A 25,528-nucleotide genomic window follows, 5' to 3' on the forward strand; every position below is an offset into this window, starting at 1 on the left:
GACATTCTTAAAGTATAAATAACCTATATTTATTTTTGTTCTTTTCAATTTTCTGTTCTCTCCACCCAATCCCCCCCCCCCCACCCCGCCCCCACAAAGGCACTATCTCATGCCAGTACAATTCCACACATGCCAGAGTGGCCACTCCATGGAAATACTTGTACAGCGATAGACAAAAAGCTGCTCAGTCATAGGGTGCAGAAAGGACAGGTGACCCAATCCTGTCCTCACCTGATGACATGTACTTTCCAGTAGAAGTCATGGGGATCATGAGCAGGAATGACTGGCTGGTGATCTTCCCCTACCCCAATGGGCTGAGGCGAACTGCTGCCCTAGTTGACATTAGTTAACTCGGGGAAAGACTAGAAAATGAACCTGGGACCTTTCTGGTTTGTCAGCTATAGCCATGCTGAAGGCAACTTGTGAAATTCATCATTTAAAGGAATTTTTCCAGAATTAGCAGTAGTAATTAGAAATACAGTAATTACCAGCTGTTTGTAATTTTGAGTGTGCTCCTGCAAGATGTCCAATAGAAAACTGAAGAGCTGCATCATGTTTTGAGTCAGTGCGTGCTGGATGTCCTTACGACGCTGAGCAGGTATAGTCTGGAAAGTCACCACATCTTCCACCAGGCGCAGAAGGATCAGCATCACCAGCTCAGTTTGTGTCTCCTAAGAGAAGAATTACAAAGTTAAATCACAGATTACAAAATAGTATACAAAACCAGATAGCAAATGTTTAGTGATTTGGAAATTTGCACACCAATGTATGTTTGAAATATTTAAAGCTAACTTATTTTAGTTACTTATCTAATGATGGTAACCACAAAAGACGAAGGGGTGGGGTTACAATCTATCCTGCTTCTCAACTTGCAATTTGCCAGCGAACCAGTGGAATATAGCATGTCACTACTACCAACTGTATCTTGGGTATTCAATGTTTTTGATGCAGAACAAGATGCTTAACAAAAAAAAAATAATGAAAGGATGAACAGGTGGAGAAGGCTGAGGGGTGACCTAATAGAGGTCTTTAAAATTATGAAAGCTTTTGATGGTGTTTTTCCACTTGTGGGGAAGAGCATAATTAGAGGCCATCAATATAAGATAGTCACCAAGAAATCCAATAGGGAATTCAGAAGAAACTTCTTTACCCAGAGTGATGAGAATAGGGACTCGCTACCACGGAGCGGTTGAGGCAAATAGCGCAGATGCATTTAAGGAGAGGCGAGATAAGCATATGAGGGAGAAGGGAATAGAGGGTTATGTTGATAGTTTTAGATGTGGAAGGATGGGAGGAGGCGCGAGTGGAGCATAAACACTGGCATGGACTGGTTGGGCCAAATTACCTGTTTCTGTGTTGTATATTCAATGTAAAAAAAGAGATGGAAAGAGAGAGACAGAAATAAGGAAGAAAAGGGAAAGTTGGAATTGCAGGAAACATTAGCAGCACAGAATTTACACAAACTGTCGCAAAAGAACACATTCACTTTGAAGTACCCATTACTGGTAGCTTTGGACTTACCCCCATGGCAGTTAGTTTATCCATTTCATTTAGCATATCTGGCCACTGCTGTGGCCACTCGCGCTTGATCATTTCTACCACAATGCGGGAAAGTGCATCTTTGATGTAAGCCTCTTCCACCATGATATTATGAGTACCCTGAGGAGACAGAAGAAATGTTGAATTAACTGCGATTTTTTTCAAATCCATATCGATTTTAGAAAACTGCAACACATCCACGTGTTTAACTGGAACTTCAGTCATATGTTAAGCAGGAAAACTTCAGCTTTGCACAGTATCCAAAATCAAGTGCTCTCTTGTTCCATGAGAACAGATAATGCAGCTTCACACTGCAAAAGTACATGTAATATTTCAATTAGTATAAGCACTACATACTCCTCAAATCCACACTGTTGGATTGACACTGGAAACTGAATTCAAAAAAGAAAAAAAGACAAAAATTAAGGGAAACCATCATTCCCTTCCGATGTTAATACCTATCGTTATAGAATCCACTAATTTGTGTTTTCTATAAATGCCAATCAAACCAGCACCAAAAAACCCCAGCTTGAAATGAAACTAAAATGCCCTACATTGAGATGACCCACCCTCAACAGGGAGGCTTTTTTGGCATACTGCTTGAGCTGGCTCTGGGAATAGGCTCTGTCGAGGCAGAGGATCTCTCCTTGGCGCCTATTTATCTCTCGTTTGTTTCAGGAGCCCAGAATCTACATGGAATGTCACTTTACTTGCAGGTCTCCGAGAAACAAATGGGCAACCATTCCTTTGACAACAATGAATTAACTCCCACTTGCTCCACTATTAGTTACAGAATCTTCTGGAATACAGAAGCTACAGGAATCCAGACAAAGTGAAGGGCCATCCTGGGCTGAAAAAACTGCCATTACTTTACATCATTGTGTAATCAAAGTTCATATTCTGGCCCAAGCTTTCTCCTTAGCAAAAATAAAATGAACCACCACAGAAGTCGGAATCTGGCATAAAGAAAGAAAGAAAGAATGTGACAGATGGAAGAACCACACAAGAAACCGCTTAATAACACGTCTTTACGGTTATCTTTTGGCTCTGTAGTAACTCCAGGCTTGCCCTATTATCTGCAAGGTTACTTGCAAAGGGAGAAAATTACTTCCTTAAACTAAAATCAGAAGTTTACATTTTTTCCAGAAAGGAATTTAACTGCAGGCAAGACTTGCACTTCAACAAAAACGTTAATAACTCTTCCTCCTACCATAGAGAAAGCCAAATGTAATTTTCAAGTTATTCATTAAAACTGGTTAAAATTCATCCCAGTGTGTTGCTGGCACTCTTGAAAGCATACGGCAGGTGAGTGAGCGGATCAAATTTTGTTCGATTACAATCCTGTTGAGCGCCGTGGGAAGTTTTATTACACTAAAGGTGCTATGTAAATGCAAGTTTTGTTATAATGGAAAATGGAGAGAAGTGGAACTCTGCCACCTCCTAGAAGAACTGTGTGTGTTGAAACATAGTTTAAATATTCACTAACAGTACAAATCCCACCCTGTACTATTTTCTGTGTCTCTCTGGAAGCTATATAGTGAAACATGTAAATTAGGGACACCTATGGGCCTTGCATTAGGTGTCTTTATTTGCAAAATGGTCATTGTATGTACAGTAAACTGGATGAGCCAAATATTCCGGGATTGTCTATCTCCTGAAGCGTTACTCCTTTTTCCCCCCGCTCTCACCTGGGATCATGTCCAATTCTGGAGCTCTGCCAACAGGATGTGATTTCAGTTCATTTTCTGCTTGTTGAGCTTCCGAGTTGATTGCCATCCCAGGGTCTTTTTCCATTGAGGAAGGAATTCTGGATCCTGGGATCTGCTACCTTGGCAGCCTGCATATGGTGAGGTGGCTGCTGTCGGCCAAAGTGCTTGGAGGTTCCCAGCCAAATTGGGGGATTAATGTCCTGCAGACCCGTCCAGGAGCCACCTCCCTCCGTGTGCTGCAGCTGCCGATGTTTGAAATGCTGGAGGGTGGGTAGGGAGATGCTAGCAGCTCATCAGTAATGGTGGAGTCGGGTTGTCAACTTTGGCTGGAAGCAGTCCTGGAGGTTTTAATCACGTGACGTTCTGACCACACGGCATCGGATCACATTACTTCTACAAATGTTATTGGATTTACCTTAGGTTGGGGTCCCTGTAGTGCAGAACCTGTTTATGGTTTTGCGCTGTTGCGAGAAGTTCCAAGAACCAGGAGGCCACCCGAGGGCAGTGAAGAGGGGAAACCGAGGACAGGGAAGAGGGGAAGCGATTCTCTCTTTCACTCCCCTCCAAGCCATCACTCTCCAACTCTCACCCGAGCCCCGACTCCCCAATCGCATTCTCCGCCCCGAGCCCTTATTGCCTAGTCTCACCCCCCCCCCCCCCACCCCCGATGATTTCAGGGCCTTCCAACATATTCTCTCCTCCCCTCCTCAGCAGTTCCCACCTTATGTGCAATGGACATCTCTCTACCCAGCATCCAGAGAAACCCCTCTATCCCGGTGATAAAGCCGTGCAAACATTCAATCCCAGAGATAAAGCAGTTTCTCTGCCGCTGTGCTTGCTGGGTAAAGATTTCCATTGTACTAAAGCAGTTTATTTCGCCTACTGCCACCTCAAACTTACCTGTGTGTCCAGGGCTTTAAGTTGCAAACGGACTTGGTGCATTAAAGGGTGTCCTTAGTTCCAAGGTGCAGTTTGTATTTATTACAATGCAAGTTATTTGGGACTGTCAGTAAGTGTCATTTTCTGGGGGCGTCCATTTGTACATGTTCCAAAGGCAAGTAGCTGGTGGTGGGAAGGGGACCACTGAGGTCAGAACAAGACAAGAGTTATTAAGATAGCTTACACGTGATAGAAGAGTCATCACACTATTCTTCAGCTGGATCTTATCACGGTGCACCATACCATTCCAACGAAACCTAAAAAAAAAAGCCAGAAGTCATCTTGGCAACACCATTGTGCAAATACCACATATGTTTTCATCTGATTTAAGTTTGACTTGGTTTTGAAGTATATTTTGCAAAAAAACAAATATTCAGTAATGTGCTGTGCAAGTAAGAATTAGAATATTCAGCATTATTACTATTTTCACAGAAGAATTGCAGCACACACCGGCAAGAAAGGCTGGAAGAAATTCAAAACAACTCTGGGGTCAGGGGAAAACCCACTCATTAATGATTACGCACAAGGAGCAAAAGTCTCTGCTTAGCCTAGATTCTACAACAGCGGAGTGGAGGCAGGGAGAAACTAACTCTAAGATTTTTTTTAATTCATTTATGGGATGTGGGCGTCACTGGCAAGGCCAGTATTTATTGCCTATCCCTAATTGCCCTTGAAAAGGTGGTGGTGAGCCACCTTCTTGAACCGCTGCAGTCCATGTGGTGAAGGTACTCCCACAGTGCTGTTAGGAAGGGGGTTCCAGGACTTTGACTCAGCGACGATGAAGGATCGGTGATATATTTCCAAGTCAAGATGGTGTGTGACTTGGATGGGGAACTTGGAGATGGTGGTGTTCCCATGCACTGGCTGCCCTTTTCCTTCTAGGTGGAAGAGGTCGTGGGTTTGGGAGGTGCTGCCGAAGAAGCCTTGGCGAGTTGCTGCAGTGCATCTTGTAGATGGTACACACTGCAGCCATGGTACGCCGGTGGTGGAGGGAGTGAATGTTGAAGGTGGTGGATGAGGTGCCAATCAAGCAGGCTGCTTTGTCCTGGATGGTGTCGAGCTTCTGGAGTGTTGTTGGAGCCGTACTCATCCAGGCAAGTGGAGAGTATTCCATCACACTCTTTACTTGTGCCTTGTAGATGGTGGAAAGATTTTAAGGAGTCAGGAGGTGAGACACTCACCACAGAATACCTAGCCTCTGACCTGCTCTTGTTGCCACAGTATTTATGTGGCTGGTCCAGTTAAGGTTTTGGTTGTTGATGGGGGATTCGGCATTGCTGTTGAATGTCACGAGGAGGTGGTTAGACTCTCGCTTGTTGGAGATAGTCATTGCCTGGCACTTGTGTGGCGCGAATGTTACCTGCCACTTATCAGCCCAAGCCTGAACATTGTCCAGGTCTTGTTGCATGCGGGCATGGACTGCTTCATTATCTGAGGAGTTGTGAATGGCACTAAACACTGCAGTCATCAGCGAACATCCCCATTTCTGACCTTATGTTGGAGGGAAGGTCATTGATGAAGCAGCTGAAGATGGTTGGGCCGAGGACACCGCCCTGAGGAACTCCTGCAACGATGTCCTGGGGCTGCGATGATTGACCATCAACCACTACAACCATGTTCCTTTGTGCTAGGTATGACTCCAGCCAATGGAGAGTCCCCCCCCCCACCCCCCCGATTCCCATTGACTTCAGTTTTACTAGGGCTCCTTGATGCCACACTCAGTCAAATGCTGCCTTGATGTCAAGGGCAGTTACTCTCACCTCACCTCTGGAATTCAGCTCCTTTGTCTATGTTTGGACCAAGGCTGTAATGAGGTCAGGAGCCACGTGATCTTGACGGAACCCAAACTGGGCATCATTGAGCAGGTTATTGGTAAGTGCCGCTTGATAGCACTGTTGATGACACCTTCCATCACTTTGCTGATGATTGAGAGTAGACTGATGGGGCGGGAATTGTCCGGGTTGGAATTGTCCTGCTTTTTGTGGACAGGACCTACCTGGGCAGTTTTCCACATTTTCTGATAGATGCAAGTGTTTTAGCTATACTGGAACAGCTTGGCTAGAGGCTCCAGCTCTAAATAAATGTTTGGGGCAGGGGCAAGTAGACATGTAACATGTCCTCATATCGATCCTGCTGGAAATTAAAGTAATCACCAGGACGGCACTAAACAATGTCCTCTGCATTGCATCCTAGCACATCCAGTGCAGTTCCCTTTCAAGTACCAGGCTCGGTCAAGAAACTGCCTTTCAGCTTTCACAGAATCACAGAAACCCCACAGTGCAGATAGAGGCCATTTCGGCCCATCGAGCCTGCACCGACACATATCCCACCATATCCCCGTAACCCCACGTATTTAATCCCCCTAACACCAAGGGTCAATTTATCATAGCCAATCAACCTACCACAAGACTCTATATTCTAGTGCTGTGGCCTCAGGTAGCTGCCTTCATTTGCTGCTTGGGATAGAAACATTGTGGATTATAGCCAACTTGTGTACTCTCTACATTGCAGGCAGAAGTTACTTGAAGGATGAGTTTTTCCCCCTCTGAATATTCTGTGAATCTCACTTTGATGGGGGTTCTGGAAGTTATCTGCTACTTTAGGCACCATTTATGACAAGGAAGGATCTTTTGCAGCTTTTATTTATACTGAGAAACTTCCCTGTTCTGGGACAGACCAGGACAAAGCACATGAGCAATTGTGTGTGGTGTGACTTTCTTTTGCATATAGCATATTAATTTGCATATGGGCAACACTTGTTAAAAAGTAAAATATATAGTTCGAATTTTTTTTCTGGATGAGGGATCAAGTTCGAGGCATGGTTTATTTGCATATCACAGTAACTTAAGGTTCACAAGATCTATAAAATCAAGTTATACAATTCCTCCTAACCCAATATGTAAAAAGTCGCTATTGGATTTAGTTATGGGGAATGAGCCAGAGCAGTTAAGAGAAGTAAAAGTAGGGGAACATATAGGTAATAGTGACCATAATATAATACGCTTTAAGATGATAATAGAGAAAGACATAAGTATGACAAAAGCCAGGTTAATAGATTGGAGAAAAGCTGATTTTGAGGGGCTGAGACTAGAACTTGGGAAGATAAAACGGGCAACAATATCGGCAAACAACGATGTAGAACGACAATGGGAAACATTTAAAACTGTGTTCAACAGAGTGCAGGAACAATATATTCCGCTAAAAAGAAAGAATAAACTAAACACTAACAAGACGCCATGGATGAATAAAGCCATAAGGAAACAACTGAGGGTAAGGAAAGAGGCATACATTAAGTACATAGACAGCAGAGGAGTGCATGATGAGAGAATACAAAGGGATTAGGAGAAAAGTCAAAAACAATTAGGAAAGCAAAAGAGGAATTATGAAATTAAATTATCAAGGAACATAAAACAAAAGAGCAAAATATTTTACAGGCACATCAATAAAAAAGGTTGGGATGGGAATAGGGCCATTATGGGATAGACAGGACAATACCACAGGTAACGATAGGGAGATAGCAGAAATATTAAATCATTATTTCGCTTCGGTATTCACCAAGGAGAAAGAAAAGGTGGATATGACATTGGATGATGAGATTAGTAATGAGATAAGTGCATTTAAAATAAAGAGGGGCTATATTAAATAAACTAATCAAACTCAAAGAGGATAAAATCCCTGGTCTGGATGGATTACATCCACGCATTTTAAAAGGATCTAGGGGAGATAGCAGAGGCATTACGACACATATTTAACAATTCGTTAGAAAAATGTGTGGTGCCAGAGGACTGGCGGATAGCTAACGTAATACCGATATTTAAGAAGGGGGATAGAACATGCCCAGGGAATTAAAGACCAGTCAGCTTAACATCGGTGGTAGGAAAAATAATGGAATTCCTACTAAAGGAGGGAATAGAAGAATATCTAGAAACGAAAAGTATAATAATGTATAGTCAGCATGGATTTCAAAAAGGGAAAATCTTGCTTGACCAACCTGATTGAATTTTTTGAAGAGGTAACAGAGAGTAGACAATGGTAATGCAGTAGATGTAATTTATCTAGATTTTCAAAAGACCTTCGATAAGGTACCCAATAATAGACTGATGAACAAGGTCAGAGAATGCGGAGTCAGGGGACAAGTAGCAGAATGGATTGCCAGCTGGCGTCAAGACAGAAAGCAGAGAGTAGGGGTAAAGGGTAGCTCTTCACAGTGGCAGAAGGTGGGTAGTGGTGTTCCACAAGGATCAGTGCTGGGACCACTGCTGTTCACAATTTACATTAACGATTTAGACTTTGGAATCAAAAACACAATTTCTAAATTTACAGATGATACCAAATTGGGGAGGGGGGGGGGGGGGGAGGGATAGTCAATACTGAGGAGGACTACAACAAATTACAGGAGGACATCAATAAATTTGCAGAATGAGCAAATAATTGGCAAATGAAGTCCAACACAGATAAATGTGAGGTATTGCATTTTGGTTGAAGAATAGGGAGTCACTTATCACTTGGAGGGTGCGAGTCTAGGTGGGGCAGAGGAACAAAGGGATCTCGGAGTACAAATACACAAAATCACTAAAAGTTGTGCCACAGGTTTGCAAAACAATAATAAAAGCAAGCCAAGCACTCGGGTTTATTTCTAGAGGTATAGAATTGAAAAAGTAGGGAAATTCTGCTAAACTTGCGTCGAACTTTGCTTAGACCACTCGAGTACTGCGTACGGTTCTGATCGTCATCTTCTAAAAATGATAGAGGCACTGGAGGGGGTGCAGAGAAGATTTACAAAGATGATACCAGAAATGCGAGGGTATACATATCAGGAACGGATGGACAGGCTGGGTCTCTTTTCTCTTGAAAAAAAGGCTGAGGGGTGACCTAATAGAGGTCTTTAAAATTATGAAAGGTTTTGATAGAGTGGCTAGAGAGAGAATGTTTCCACTTGTGGGGAAGAGCATAACTGGAGGCCATCAATATAAGATAGTCACCAAGAAATCCAATAGGGAATTCAGAAGAAACTTCTTCACCTAAAGAGTGGTGAGAATGTGGAACTCGCTACCACAGGGAGTGGTTGAAGTGAATAATATAGATGCATTTAAGGGGAGGCTGGACAAGCATATGAGGAAGAAAGGAATAGAGGGTTATGCTGATAGATTTAGATGAGGAAAGACGGGAGGAGGCTCGAGTGGAGCATAAACACCACATGGACTGGTTGGGCTGAAAGGATATACGGCACAGAAACTGGCCTATGTAATCCTATGTATGTAATCCCTTAAGTGTGAATCTGGTTCAGGATAGAAATACTCAATTCACTAGCATTCCTCCCTCCGCCCTTCCCAAGTAATACAGGTTGAGCGTCCCGAATCTGTCAACCTCGGGTTTTTCCGGACTTCGGAACGTGTTTCTGATGTCCGAAGTCCATAAACGCCCGAGCCCAGGTTGCGATATTTCCAGACTTTGGACATCAGAAACACGTGCCGAGTCCGGAAATGCCTGGGCCCAGGTTGCGCTATTTCCTGTTTTTGGTAAGCCTCCCTCAGGGTGTCTGGATTCCAGAACATTTTATGGATTCCAGACCCCTGCCACCAATTGTCCCGGAGTTCGGATTCCGGAACTCCGGATTTGGGACTTTCAACCTGTACTCGAGATGCTACTGTGGAACATTCGTACCAGCGACATGGTCCTTGCTCAGTAAATATTCCAGCATAGTGTACTGCATTCTACTCTACTTGCCCATTTTGTATTATACTACAACACCGTCAGTTGCTACGGACTTCTCTTTCTCCTCCATTGTGTTCACTTTCAAGGTTTGTTTTTTGCTATTAAAACCTTTAAATAAAATGTTGCACAAACTTAACACATGCAAGGAGGAAAGCAGGATGCGTGTCAGAGACCTTATTCAAATAAATGCACAATATGTAAATAAAAAGTCAGGATTCACAAATTTATAATCAGATTTACAGCTGCACAATATTCTACTTATTTGAACTACATCTCATAAATAGTATTACTGCTGCACAGGAAAAATGTCACTTACTTGATGGAATGCTCCAGAATCTGAAGTCCAAAGTGGCGGACAATCCCTGTATTGTTTTTCTCAGCCAGACGTAGCCCACACTGCACTGTGTGCGGACACTTCTCCTTAAACTCTTCACAAAACTGCAGTATTAAAAATGAGAATATGTTTAAACGGGTTGCTTACAGAATGCCACCAACATTGTGAAAATTTGCTTTAGAGAACCTTTCCCAGCAATAAAAAACAATCACAAAAAATTCAAATAAAGTTACTTTTCTCAGTAACATTAGATTTGCACAAGCCATTTTGGAATCTGAAAACAATTGCATCCATGTGGTAAACTGAATGCTGGAAAGCAACTGTGGCAAGTCAAAATTGATGTCCTGGCTCAACAGGTTTAGCATGAAAAAACACCCATGACTAAAATACAATTCCATGCTGATTGCTTTGTAGCCAATAGAGCCACAAGTGAAATCCTCGTATGGAACTTTGATATTCCCAAATATGGTAGAACCACAGCCATCAACAGATCAATGTAAACAAAATGGCCCAGAAATTGCCAGAATGGCACATCTCATGGTGAGCGACGTGAATTGGACCTTTTACCTCACCCTTCAGGTCGCATATTTGCGCTGCAAATTGCCAGAAATGCGAAGTGATGATGGCGCAACGATGTCAGGGTTGCATCTAGGACCTCAAACATTGCACCCAATGATCTATCTCCTTAACCAATGTGAGAAAGAAAGAGCAAATGATGGAGAAGGATATAGGGTAAATTAGAGACAGAGAGAAATAGGGGGAAAGAAAGAGTGGATTGAAGAGAAAAATTATAGAAAGGAAGAGGTTTAAAAAAAACAAAAGCAGAAAGAGGGCATTGTATCCCAGTTGCTCGCATCCCGAAATCCACGTTTAAAGACACATGCACACTCTTGATCCCTCTGAGCACCAACTCACTATTTCAGCTGTCCTCGTCCTCAGTTCCATTTCATCCTTCACTTTATCATCATGTCTCAAATTACTCATACATTGTATCCCAAAATGCTATTTTCTGAAAGAAAATTTCTAATTTTGGATTTCTCAACATCAAAACAGCTTTGTATCCTGAACATTATTGCCTTCTGACACCATCAGGAGTGTGACTGGCAAGACTGGCACTAAAATACTGCTAAGACAAATAATTTTTTTTTTTTTTTTTTTTTTTTTTTTTTAAACCCTCTAGGAACAATTCACTACCTGCGGGAGGGAGACTCCACAGCTTCATTGTTCCCTTATAGGGCTCCAAGGTTAAGTGGCATGTTGGGACCATAAATCAAGTTATTAACAGGGTCCTCACAACATGAATTACCAGCTCCAAGTGGCTGCAGCGAGATTAATTCGTATTGCCATAAACCCAGCAATTTCATTATACGTAACTAACTTCAATGGGGAGACTCACGGCGAGGTTACAATTTTTTCAGTTTTGTCGAGACCAACAGCAGAAAACGGTCCAGCAATTTGTGGAGAATCAGAACTCATGGCATATCTCTGCCACAAATTGCTGGATTTTTAACAAATTAATAATGGCGAGCATTATGAACTCGCCATTATAGTTCCAGCAATTTCCAGGCCAATGTTTCATTTGAGAATGTTTTTGGAATGGAGGCAGTTGTCATGAATTACTGCAGTAAATATACACTTTTGAAGTCAAGACCAGTTAGTCCGTAGCAGCAGACCGGCAAACCAGTTCAATACTGAAAAATAAAATTAGCTTACAATATTTGAAGTTTCTTTCTCCAAAGAGCAACACTGAAATAAATACAGCATATTTATAAAGAGAAAAAATATCGAAGAACTTAAATCCTTCATTTATGATCCAAAATCTCAGGTCAGCCTCTTTGAGGCTTAATATTCCAGGATTTATCTAGATTTTCAAAAGGCTTTCGCTAAGATACCACATAATAGACTAATGAATAAGGTCAGGGAATGCAGTGTCAGGGGACAAGCAGCAGAATGGATTGCTAGCTAGCTTCAAGACAGAAAGCAGAGATGGGATAAAGGGTAGCTATTCACAGTGGCAGAAAGTGGGTAGTGGTGTTCCACAAGGATCAGTGCTGGGACCACTGTTATTCACAATTTAGACTTTGGAATCAACAACAATTTCTAAATTTGCAGATGACACCAAATTAATTCGGGGGGGGGGGCGGGAGTCAATATTGAGGAGGACTGCGACAAATTACAGGACATTAATAAACTTGCAGAATGGGGAAATAAATTTCAACACAGATAAATGTGAGCTATTACATTTTGGTAGGAAGAATAGGGGTCGCTTATTACTTGGAGGGTGCGAGTCTCGGTAGGTTAGAGAAGCAAAGGGAATACAAATACACAAATCACTAAAAATAGTGCCATAGGTTAACAGGCCCATAAAAAAAGCAAACCAAGCACTGGGGTTTATTTCTAGAGGGATAGAATTGAAAAGTAGAGAAATTATGCTAAACTTGTATCGAACCACATTTGGAGTACTGCATACAATTCTGGCCGCCATATTATAAAGGATGCAGAGAAGATTTACAAGGATGATACCAGAAATGCAAGAGTGTACCCATCAGGAAAGGATGAACAGGCTGACTCTCTTTTCTCTTCAAAAAAGGCTGAGGGATGACCTAATAGGTATTTAAAATTATGAAAGGTTTTGATAGAGTTTCCACTTGTGGGGAAGAGCAAAACCAGAGTCCATCAATAGAAGATAGTTACCAAGAAATCAAATGGGGAATTTAGAAGAAACTTCTTTACCCAGAGAGTAGTGAGAATGTGGACTTCACTACCACAGGGAGTAGTTGAGGCAAATATTATAGATGCATTTAAGGGGAGGCTAAATAAGCATGAGGGAGAATTGAATAGAGCGTTATGCCGATAGAGTTAGATGAGGAAAGACAGGAAGAGGCTCGAGTGGAGCATAAATGCCAGCGTGGACTGGTTGGGCCGAATGGCCTATTTCTGTGCCGTATATCCTATGTAATCCTATGCAATGAGGTACTGGACCATAGCATGAACTGACAATTAAAAAATTATTCTGGGGATACAGGCACGCGGGAAGGCCATATTTATGGCCCGTTCCTAGTGCCCCCACTGTAGCGATTGTACAACCGAGTGGCTTCCTCAGCCCCTTCAGACATTATATGAAGTCAATGAGCAGGCCAGACCAGCAAGCAGTGGCAGTTTTCTTCCCCGAAAGAGATTAGTGAACCAACTGGGTTTGTTTGACAATCCAGCAACTTTCACCATCACTCTCCTTGGTTCGAGCCCACAAATTAAACTTCAATTTCACAACTTGCCATGGTAGGATTTGAACTCTCAACCTCTAGGTTGCTAGACCAGCATTATAACCACATTACTGTGCCTTTATTAGAGCCAAACTAAGTATGAATAATACATATAAATTCCTCAACTCGAAATCCACCAGCTATTCAAGTGCTCACTGTGTACTGCAAATCACAATCAAGTTTAGGTTTTTTTTTTTTTTTTTTTAATTCCTTTTGGGATTATAAGCATCGCTAGCAAGGCCAGCATTTATTGCCCATCCCTAGCTGTCCTACATAAGGTGGTGATAGTGAGCCTTCTTTTGAACCGTTGCAGACCATGTGGACAAGGTACTCCCACAGTGCTATTAGGTAGAGGGGTTGGTTCCAGGATTTTGACCCAGCGACAAAAGAACAGCGATACATGGTCAAGTCAGGTTGGTGTGTGTTCCCAAGCACCCGCTGCCCATGTCCATTTATGTGGTGGGGGTCCATTGGCTTGGGAAGTGCTGTCAAAGAAGCCTTGGCGAGTTGCTGCAGTGCATACTGTCGATGGTACCCATTTCAGCCACAGTTCACTGGTGGTGGAAGGAGTGGATGTTTACGGTAGGACGGTAGTTGGCCGGGTTGGATTTGTCCCCTTTTTTTGTAGAATGGACGTATCTGGGCAATTTTCCATACTGTTGGATGGATGCTAGTGTTGTAGCTGTTCTCGAACAGCTTGACTTGTTCTGGAGTACAGGTCTTCAGCACTATAGCCAGGATATTGCCAGGACCTGCAGCCTTTGCTCTGTCCAGTGCACTCAGCCATATCACATGGAGTGAATCAAATTGGTTGAAAATTGAGTGATGGTGGGGACCTCAGGAGGAGGTAGAGAAGGATTATTCACTCTGCACTTCTGGCTGAAGATGGTTGCGAATGCTTCAGCCTCATGTTTTGCACTCACATGCTGAGCTCTGGCATCATCAGAGATGGGGATGCTCATGGAGCCCCTTCCTCTTATTAGCTGCTTAATTGTCCACCACCATTCGTGACTTGGTGTGGAAGGAATGCAGAGCATTTACCTGATCCCTTGTTTGTGGGATTGCTCAGTCCTGGATAAAACATGCTGTTTTCACTGTTTAGCATTCATGTAGTCATGTGCTGACCTGCAAGCACAGGGGTGATGGGTGAATGGCACTTGGTACAGTTTAATACACGGACAGAGTTTAGGATGAGTTCATATTTATGAGGCGTGGAGAATGGGAAGCTGACCAGGAGAGCATTGAAATAGTCGAGCCGGGAGCTAAATGAATGGATGAGGGTTTCAGCAGCAAATGGGCCAAGGCAAGGGTAGATACAGGTGATTAGAGAGGTGGGAATAGTAGGACTTGGTGATGAAGATGATATGGGTGCAGAATATCAGCATGGGTTAAATGCAGCACCTCAAACAGTGGCTTGGAAGGGGGGATAGAATTAGTGGCTAGGGATTGGATGAGTTTGTGGCAAGGGCTAAAGACAAGGGCTTTGGTCTTCCCAATATTTAATTGGAGGAACTTGCTGCTCATCCAATACTGCAAGTCGGACAAGCAGCGTGACAAATCAGATGCATGGAGGGGTCGAGAGCGGGTAGTGAGGTAAAACTGGGTGTTGTCGGCGCACATGTGGAATCGCTCATTGTGTTTTCGGATGATGTCACTGAGGAGCCATGTGTGGTGTCCACAGCCCCAAACTAATCCTTCCAGGTGAAACAGCAATTTACTTTTACTTCTTTCAACTCAGTATACTGTATCGCTGCTCATTATGCGGTCTCCTCTACATTGGGGAGACCACACGCAAAGGGAGCGAACGCTTTGCTGAACGCCTCCATTCAGTCCGTAAGCGCGATCCCGAACTTCCGGTCGTTTACCACTTCAATTCTCTCCATCCCACTCCTGGCGTTGGCATCAGATTGTTCCAATGAAGCTCTACGCAAGATCAAGGAACAGCAGCTCATCTCTCTACCAGGCATTTTACAGCCTTTCGGCCTTAACATTGAATTTAACAACTTTACATCTTAACTACCACTCCCACTTTCACTGACAGCAGGTGCTGCACCAAAGCCATCAGAAGTGATGTGAGCTAGTGCTTGAGGTGGAAATACCCCATCGGTGCACAGCCAGCGATGTGGTCTGCAACCCTGGGCTCTACCTGCCTTTCTTCCACCACATTCCCAGGCCAAGGCAACCCTTTCCGCTTTGCCAGCTTCTCCATGCTTCCCTCCCCTGCTGCTATTCTGCTGTAACCATTTACACCTCCTCTGGACCCATCTTTTGTTTCTGTACTTATCCATTATCAGCTCCTTTTGTCTTGCACCATCATCCATTTTGTCACTTAATCACACTTGCACACCACCCTAACAGACATTTCCCTGCACACCTCTCCTCATTGGCCTTTCATCCTTTATATACTTCATGTCCAAAATCTGCAGCTTGCGTCCTGCCACGCACTCAACCATCAACCCTATATGTGCCGATTTATACTAACTTATATATTATCATTCCCCAATGTATTAAATTTAAAGTTCTCATCCATGTCTATAGATCCCTCAACCATTTTTATAAATCCTACCCATGGCATCTCTGCACCCCTTCCCAAGTACTCCATTCCTCTAACTTTAGGTCACTCTTTTGCCCCTCGCCCTAACAAGTTCAGCCATCTCAGCCCTACTTCCGCCCTAAATACAGCCACCTTTAAAAACTAGCTCTTCAGTTTAGTTTTTGGTCACCCCTAATTCCCCCCTTACTGCTACAGTACCAGTTTTCTTATCCCAATTTGTGAAGCACTTTAGGAAGTTTCTTTACACTAAAGGCTCTACATTACCTAGAACTTGTATGGTATTAATGTTACCTGTTATCCAGGACCTGCTATAGGCTGGCATGGGCTGTCTCACTATAAAAAGGAGTTATGAAGAGAGCTGAACACAAATCTTCAGCAAACATCCCACTCCTGACCTTCTAATGGAGGGAAGTTCACTGATGAAGCAGCTAAAAATGCCTGGCCCAAGGAACCTCTGCAGTGATGTCCTGGGGCGATGATGACTGACTCTTCACAACCACCTTTCTTTGCATCAGGTATGATTCTAATCACAAAAGGTTTTCTCTGGTCCCTGATGACCTCCATTTTTACTTTGGCTATTTGGTGCAGTACAGTTAAATGCTGCCTTCATCTCAAGAGCAGCTGCTCTTCAGGCATTTAGCTCTTGCATCCATGTCTAAATCAAGACCACGATGAAATCTCGAGCCGAGGGGTTATGGTGGAACCTGGCGAGTAAGTTTTGGTGATTCACCCTCATTTATTTATTGCAGTCACATGCTGGGCTCCAACACAAAAATGAGCATGTTCACGGAGTTGTCTCCTTCTGTAAGCTGCCTGGTTATCCACCACCATTCTTGAATGGAAAGTGGTCGGGTTACAGAATTTTGCTCCAATTTATTCAGTTGTGGATCAGATTAGCTCAGTCCATAGCCTGCTGCTTTTGGTGTTTAGAATTCAGGTAACCATGTATGGTAGCTTCACTAGTCTGATGTCTCATTCATAAGTATGCCTGGTGCTGTTCCAACCATGCTTTTCTAAACGCCATATAGAGCCAGGGTGGGTCTCCTGTCTTGATGGTGATCAAAGAGTGACAGATGTACCCAAGCATGACGTTAAGAAATTACAGTAGTTATATAATTGTGCTGCCGATAGCCCACGGTGCCTTATGGATGCCCAGTTTTGGACTGTTAGATCAGTCTTTAGTCTCTCTCACTTATGACAGGGTTGTGCGGCAGTGCACAAGGGAGCATGTCCACACAGTGGAGACGAGACTTCGTCTTCACAAGGGTGGTCGCTTCTACCAATGCTGTAAAGGACAGACAGGTGGTTCAATTATGTCAAAGTCAAGCAGGTTACTTCCTTAGGTTGGACCCCTCACCACCTGACACAGGCCTACTCCAACAGTTATGTCCTTCAAGACTCAGGTGGTACTACCAAGCTAGTCTCTTGGTAATGGACATTGAAATCCCCGACCCAGGGCATAGTCTGGGCCTGTGTGTTCCTCACAGCTTTCAAGTAAAACTGAATGTGGAGGAATATTTCTTCTTGGGGTATGGGGAGGGGTAGAGCAGTAGGTGGTTTACTCAATCTTGTTCATCTTTAAGCCACATCTAAGCCAGGTCAGGAAGGATGACAGGCTCCCTTCCCTGAAGGACATTAAGTGAAAGCTTCTAGATTGTTCACATTTGTTTTCACGGTGCTAGCCCACAGAATGTGATTTACTGAATTTAGGTTCACAACTTGCCATGTGGGATTTGAAGTCATCCACTTTGGACCTTTATAGAATAAAACGGTACTTTCTAAATGGTGAAAAGCTAAAAACAGTGCATGTCCAAAGAGGCTTGGGGGGTTCAGGTACATTGATCATTAAAATATCATTAACAGGTACAGAAATAATCAAAAAAGGTTAGTGGAATGCTGGCCTTTATATCTAGAAGGACTGCAGTACAAGGGGGTAGAAGTTATGCTGCAGCTGTACAGAACCCTGGTTAGACCGCACCTGGAGTTCTGTGAGCAGTCTGGGCACCACACCTGAGGAAGGATATATTGGCCTTGGAGGGAGTGCAGTGTAGGTTTACCAGAATGATACCTGGAGTTCAAGGGTTAAGTTACATAAGAAACAGGGGCTGGAGTAGGCCATTTGGCCCTTCGAGCCTGCTCCGCCATTCATTATCATGGCTTATCTTCTACCTCAATTCCACCTTCCCGCACTATTCCCCAATTCCCTTAGCTCCCAAAAATTTATCAACCCGTCTTGAATATACTCAACAACTGAGCATCCACAGTTCTCTGAGGTAGAGAATTCCATAGATTCACAACCCTGAGTGAAGAAACTCCTTGGCCTGTATTTTCCGATCCCTACGGGTGTGTCCGAGCTGTGTGCACACCCGTAGGGACCTCACAAGTGCCGGTTTCAGGCATGCAAAGCACATGCACTGAAAATCGGCATTCCCGATCTGTCAAGAATGCTCTTGACAGATTGGACGCCTGCCCTGGAGAAGGGCCTCTGCGGGTGGAGAATTCCGCTTTCTGCAGAACCTCCGGCCACTGAAATCCCTTAAAAAGCTTACAACTAGTAAAAGCAGGCTGAGTTTTAAAAAAAACAGTAAAAAAAAAAATCCACTCATTTATAATTTAATTAAAAGTACTTTTTAAAAGGTAATTTTATTTTTAGCCCTGTAAAAAACTTCAATTTTTTCAAAATATTAAATTATAAATATATTTAATGTAATTTTAACTAATTTTAAAAACGTGATTTTTAATTTTTTTAAAAATGTTTTGATGTCTTTTTGGAGTGATCACCATTCATACTTTTGACAGGTCTACCTGTCAAAAGTATGAAGGGAGATTCCCTTCTCCCATTGGTTCCCCATGGCCCACATGATCCCAGGGACGCTTGCGAACCGCATGCGCCCCTGGGCCCAGCGCACCTCGTCATGGAGGCCCAGGAGCGGAAATGGCCGGACCCCCGGGGCCCTCAGGTAAGGGTGTAGATTTTTTCCAGATCAGAGGCCTCCGCATGCAGGAAGCCGCCAATCGGAAAATACGGGCCCTCATTTCAGTCCAAAATGGCCAACCCCTTATTCTGAAACTGTGACCCCGTGTTCTAGATTCCCCAGCTAGGGGAAACATTTTCTCAGCATTAACCGGTCAATCCTCCTTAAGAATTTTACATGTTTCAATTAGATCACCTCTTATTCTTCTAAACTCAAGGGAATATAGGCCTGCTCTTCTTAATCTCGCCTCATAGGGCAATCCCCTCATCCCAGGAACCAGTCTAGTGAACTTTTGTTGCACTCCCTCCAAGGCAAATATGCCTTTCCTTGGGTAAGGAGACCAGAACTGTACACAGTACTCCAGGTGTGGCTTCACCAATGCCCTGTATAATTGTATTAAGACTTCTTTACTCTTATACTCTAATGCCTTTGTAACAAAAGCTACCATACCATTTGCTTTCCTAATTGCTTGCTGGACCTGCATGTTAACTTTCATATTCATGTGCAAGGGCACCCACGTCCCTCTGAATGCAAACATTTCCCAGTCTCTCACCATTCAGAAAATATTCTGCTTTTTTGTTTTTCCTACCAATGTAGCTAACTTCACACTTCCCTACATTGTATTTCATTTGCCAATACCTTGCCCACTCAGTCAACTTGTCCACATCGCTCTGCAGCCTCTTTGCATCCTCCTCACAGCTTAGAATCATAGAATGGTTACATCACGGAAGGCGGCCATTCAGCCTGTCGAACCCGTGCCAACTCTCAGCTCGTCCCACTCACCTGCCCTTGCCCCGTAGCCCTGCAAATTGTTCTTTCACATACTTATCCAACTCCCTTTTGAAAGATAAGATTGAGTCTGCCTCCCTTTCAGGCAGTGCATTCCAGATCTAAACCACTCGCTGCGTAAAAAGTTCTCTCTTACATCGCTTTTGGTTCTTTTGCCAATCACCATAAATCTGTGTCCTCTGGTTCTTGACTGTTCTGCCAATGGGAAGTTTCTCTCTATCTACTCTGTCCAGACCCCTCATGATTTTGAACACCTCCATCAAATCTCCTCTCAATCTTCTCTGTTTCAAGGATAAAAGCCACAGCTTCTCCAATCTATCAATGTAACTGAAGTCTCTCATTCCTGGAATCATTCTCGTAAATCTTTTCCGCACCTTCTCGAAGGCCTTCACATCCTTCTAAAGTGTGGTACCCAGAATTGGACACAGTACTTCAGTTAGGGCTGAACAAGTGTTTTATACAGGTTTATATCATAATTTCCACACTTTTGTACTCTATACCTCTATTTAGAGGCCCTAATCCTGTAAGCCTTTTTAACTGCTTTCGCAACCTGCCCTGCCACCTTCAACGATTTGTGCACATATACCCCCAGGTCTCTCTGTTCGTGCACCCCCTTTAGGATTGTACCCTTTAGTTTATATGTCCTCTCCTCATTCTTTCTTCCAAAATGTATTACTCAACACTGAACTGCGTTAAATTTCATCTGCCACATGTCCGCCCATTTCACCAGCCTGTCTATGTCTTCCTGAAGTCTGTCACTCTCCTCCTCACTGTTCACTATACTTGCAAGTTTTGACTCATCTGCAGATTTTGAAATTGTGCTCTGTATACCCACATCCAAGTCATTAATAGATACCAAGAAAAGCAGTGATCCAAGAACCGACCGCTGGGGAACACCACTGTATACCTTCCTCCAGTCCGAAAAACACCCATTCACCACTACTCCCGTCAATTAGCCAATTCCGTATCCATGCCGTCACTGTCCCTTTTATTTCATGAGCTTCAACTTTGCTGGTGAGCCTATTATGTGCCATTTTGTCGAACGCCTTTTGGAAATCTATGTACACTACGTCAACTGCATTACCCTCATCAACCCTCTGTTACCTCAAAAAACTCGATCAAGTTGGTTAAACACGATTTGCCTTGAACAAATCCGTGCTGGCATTCCTTAATTAATCCAAGTGACTGTTAATTTTGTCCCTGATTACTGTTTCGAAAAGCTCCCCACTACTGAGGTTAAACTGACTGGCCTGTAGTTGCTGGGTATATCTTTACACCCTTTTCTGGACAATAGTGTAACATTTGCAATTCTCCAGTCCTCTGGCACCACCCCCGTATCTAAGGAGGATTGGAATATTATGGCCAGTACCTCCGCGATTTCCGCCCTCAATTCCCTCAGCATCCTAGGATGCATCCCATCCGCTCCTGGTGACTTATCTACTTTAAGTACAGCCAGCCTTTCTAATACCTCTATCAATTTTTATACAGGAACCTCTCTTTTAACCGGCACCTAAATATCCAGAAATCTCTCAACCAGCAAAATTCAGGAGTAGGTTCAGGTAAGTTTTACTATATATTAGTGGCCGTGTAACTGGGGTTCTTGGATCTGTGGCCATGTAACCGGGGTTCTTGGATCTGTGGCCATGTAACCAGAGTTCCTGCACCTGTGGCCATGTAACCAGGGTTCCTGCACCTGCGGCCGTGTACAGGGCTCTCATACCTGGTAGGTATACCTCTCTGTAATCCGGACTTTTTGATCAACTGGCACCACGCCGGTCCCGGATAAAAGAGTTTCCTGTACTATCAAGTGTCTCCACTACCTCCTCCTTCACTATGGCTATGGCAGCATCCTCTTCCTTGGTGAAGACAGATGCAAAGTACTCATTTAGGACCTCAGCCATACCCTCTGCCTTCATACATAGGTCGACTTTTTGGTCCCTAATCAGCCCCACCCCGCCTCTTACTACCTTTTTACTATTTATATGCTTATAGAAGACTTTTGGATTACCTTTTATGTTGGCTGCCATTCTAGTCTCAACCTCTCTTTGCCCCTCATTTTCTTTTTCACTTCTCCTGACCTTTCTGTATATAGCCTGATTCGCAGACGTATATCCAACCCGACATCTGTCATACGCGCTCTTTTTCTGCTTCATCATATTCTCTATCTCTTTTGTCATCCAGGGAGCCCTGACTTTAGTTTCCCCCTAGTGGGAATGTACCTCAATTGTACCTGAATGATTTCCTCTTTAAAAGGCAACCCATTGTTCCATTACAGTTTTGCCTGCCAATCTTTGATAGTTTACCCGGGCCAGATCCATTCTCATCCCACTGAAATTGGCCTTCCCCCAGTTAAACATTTTTACTCTAGATTGCTCCCTGTCCTTTTCCATAGCTAAACTAAACCTTATGATACTATGATCACTTTTCCCTAAATGTTCACCTACTGACACTTGCTCCACTTGACCTACCTCATTCTCCAGAACCAGAATGCCTCCTCCCTCGTCGGGCCAGAAACACACTTATCAAGAAAATTCTCCTGAACACACTTCAGAAATTCTTCCCCTCCTCTGCACTTTACACTATTACAATTCCAGTCTATATTAGGATAGTTGAAGTCCCCCATTATTACTAGTCTATAGTTCTTGCACACCTCTAATTTCTCTGCAAATTTGCTCCTCCATATCTTTCCCACTATTTGGTGGTCTATAGAATAAACCTCCTAGTGTAATGGCACCTCTATTATTCCTTAAATCTAGCCATATAGATTCTGTCCTTGACCCCTCCAGGACATCCTTCCTCTCCAGCTGCCACACCATCTCTTCTCTTTCCTGAACACCTTATAACCAGGAATATTTAATACCCAATCCTGCCCTTTTTTGAGCCAGGTCTCAGTTATTCCCACATCACATACCCATGTGGCTATTTGTGCCTGCAGCTCAGTTACCTTGTTCACTACGCTTCGCACGTGCTTCATACACTGTAAACCCATCTCAGACCATCCTGTATTCTCTTAGTTGGATCCCACCTAATACCTTACTATTTTCCACTTTAGTGCTCTCTGCCTCTCCCAATCCTTTGAGCACTTTATTTCCCCTTCCTAATGTTACATCCTGGTGCCCAACCCCCTGCCAAATTAGTCGAAACCCTCCGCAACAGAGCTTACTTTCCCACCTAACTTTTAATCATGCGCAAACTTTGATATGTTACACTCAGTCCCTTCAACTAAATCATTAATATAGATTGTAAATAGCTGAGGCTCAAGCACTGATCCTTGCGGAACCCCACCAGTTACAGCCTGCAAAACCGAAAAGTCTCGTTTATTCCTACCCTCTGTTGTCTGTTCATTAACCAATCCTCAATATATTACCCCCAATCCCATGAGTCTTAATTTTGTGTAATAACCTCGAGTGGCACTTTATCGAATGCTTTTTAAAAAGGGAGAGATTACACAAATTAGGGTTGTAGTCCCTAGAATTTAGACGGTTAAGAGGGGAGATCTGATTGAAGTTTTCAGGATATTAAGGGGAAACAGATAGGGTATGGAGAAACTATTTCTGCTGGTTGGAGATTCCAGGACAAGGGAGCATAGTCTAATAATTAGAACCAGACCTTTCAGGAGTGAAATTTGGAAACACTTACACACAAAGCGTGGTAGAAGTTTTGAACTCTCTTCCGCAACAGCAATGAATGCTAGATCAATTGTTAATTTTAAATCGGAGATCGATTGCTTTTTGATAACCAAAGGTATTAAGGAATATGGGCCAACGGCAGGTATATGGAGTTAGATCACAGATGAGCCATGATCGCATTGAATGGCGGAACAGGCTCGAGGGGCTGAATGGCCTACTCATGTTCCTATGAATTTACGACCTCTAGGTTGTTACTCCAGTAGCATAACTATGCTGAGTAAGTAGGCTAGTGCCATACAAGTGCAAGTTTATATGCAAAAAAGACATGTGTTTGGGATAGATAGCTGTGGTAGGATGGAATAATGCCATGGAGGGATTTGAAATACCAAAGATCTTAAAGTCCATTTGCAAGCCCACTCTCCTCCAGTCTGGGGCACACAAAAGACCCATTATATAACCAGAACAAAGGCACTTTTTCATTTTTGTCAGCCATTATCACCAAGCAATTCCAGATTAGGTATACCAAGGACAGGTGAAAGTAAAGGCCCAACCACAGAAAAACATGTCCCACAGCAGAATTTGTTTTTCTATTTTCGTCACCAGCCATTACCTTGGTTCACGTTTGTGCAAAATTGTGGACAGTGCAGTGCTGCGAATTATGCCACTAGAAATTGGGCTGAAGGTACCGTGATTCATTTATGAAGGACAATCACAACCAACAGAAACAAACTGCCATCATCCCAATTGTCTGAGCAGAGTTGAATTCAAGTAAGTGAAACAAGCAAGGTACGCTAACCAATTGCTTGCTCTCCCTTCCCCTCCCCCAAAACAATTCAACTATATGGAGTAAGACGACAAAACCAAATGAGGTCTAAATTTTGAATTGATCAATAGCTTTTACAAACTAACGCGTACGGACGTTCCCAAATCACTGGTGGTATAAAACTACAACTCCAAAATTAAATCATCAGCTGCCATACAACTCTACCAGCACATGTCAATAAGAGATGCATTTTTAGGAAATGGGACCCATGCAGGATATTACAAAGCCTGCAGGAAAATTTCTAAATACATAAAATTGAAATCCAAGCACCACTACAATGTAGTAAAATAAAAGCAAACGCAAAAAACGAAACGTTGTTTATCTCAAATCCACCGATTTCGATTATGTTAAACAAGCGCCTCTTGACCGAGCAACTCCATAGAATGAATGAAAAGGCAAAGCGCGCCGCAATGGCGCTAATCTTATTTTTGAAGACCATGCTTTGCAGAGGGTATGGTTCGTTTTTTTAAATTACACACAAAACTGAAACACACGCGATGGGAACAAATTAAAACTTGCAACCGCTGCATTAACTTCCTGCTGGAATAAGATTTTTTAAAATTCTAATTTGCAAAAAAAAAAAGGGCTTCTTGCCAAATTATCAAAAAGACGAAACGGGAGATGCAATTGGTGAATTTATTTTGGACAAATTCGTCCAACTTCCTCCTCTGTAAGGAAAACTCGCCTTCAGGGCCTCCAGCCGGTAGCGCGAACTCGAGCCTCCGTCCATGATCACGTTTACCGCCTTCATCAACTGCTCGCACAACGTCGTGATCTGATCTCCCGACATAATTGCACCTTTTAGACGTTTCCTTTTGTGACTGGGAAGAGTGCAGAATTAAATTAAGTAACGCCGATAACCGGCGAGTTTTTTTCCCTCCCCCACTAAACAAAGACAACTAACTAACGAACGAACGATGGCGCAACCCTTATTGTCTGGAACACCGGTGGCGTGGACAGGCCGTCGCTGAAAACGCGGCCGGCTGCGCATGCGCGCGCTGGCCACTATTAATAGGGGAGTAGGGTAAAAAAAACCGTTGGGCAGCATCGCCCCGCCCGCCGTCGCCGGCTTCCGGTTGGGAGGCTGCATGGGATTCTGGGTAGACGTTCAACGGCAACGAACTACAATTCCCATATTGCAACGGGGCGGACGCCTGGCGATAAAACGATGACATCAGCCGTTGTGAAAAGAGCCTATCTTCCCGACTCGGCTTTGATTGAGCCTTGTTTCTGGTGGTGGCTTAATTAATTTTCATATG

At 43.4% G+C, this 25,528-nt stretch overlaps 1 protein-coding gene across 1 annotated transcript in view; it reads right to left on the reverse strand.

Moving 5' to 3' along the window:
- xpo5 (exportin 5) overlaps positions 1-25,267 on the reverse strand; it is a 78,655-nt gene extending 53,388 nt beyond the window's left edge. Inside the window, exons 1-5 of the mRNA XM_085980325.1 lie at positions 24,955-25,267; positions 10,219-10,340; positions 4,372-4,444; positions 1,522-1,659; positions 489-671 (exon numbers count right to left, since the gene is read on the reverse strand). Coding sequence (XP_085836451.1) covers positions 489-671; positions 1,522-1,659; positions 4,372-4,444; positions 10,219-10,340; positions 24,955-25,059 — 621 coding nt within the window. The 5' untranslated portion in view covers positions 25,060-25,267. The remainder of the gene's footprint in view (positions 1-488; positions 672-1,521; positions 1,660-4,371; positions 4,445-10,218; positions 10,341-24,954) is intronic.
- Positions 25,268-25,528: the final 261 nt, after the last annotated feature.

This window comes from Somniosus microcephalus, chromosome 3 (genome assembly GCF_052327205.1).
Source record: "Somniosus microcephalus isolate GS21.2 chromosome 3, FLI_Smic_1.0, whole genome shotgun sequence".
NCBI classification, from domain to species: domain Eukaryota; kingdom Metazoa; phylum Chordata; class Chondrichthyes; order Squaliformes; family Somniosidae; genus Somniosus; species Somniosus microcephalus.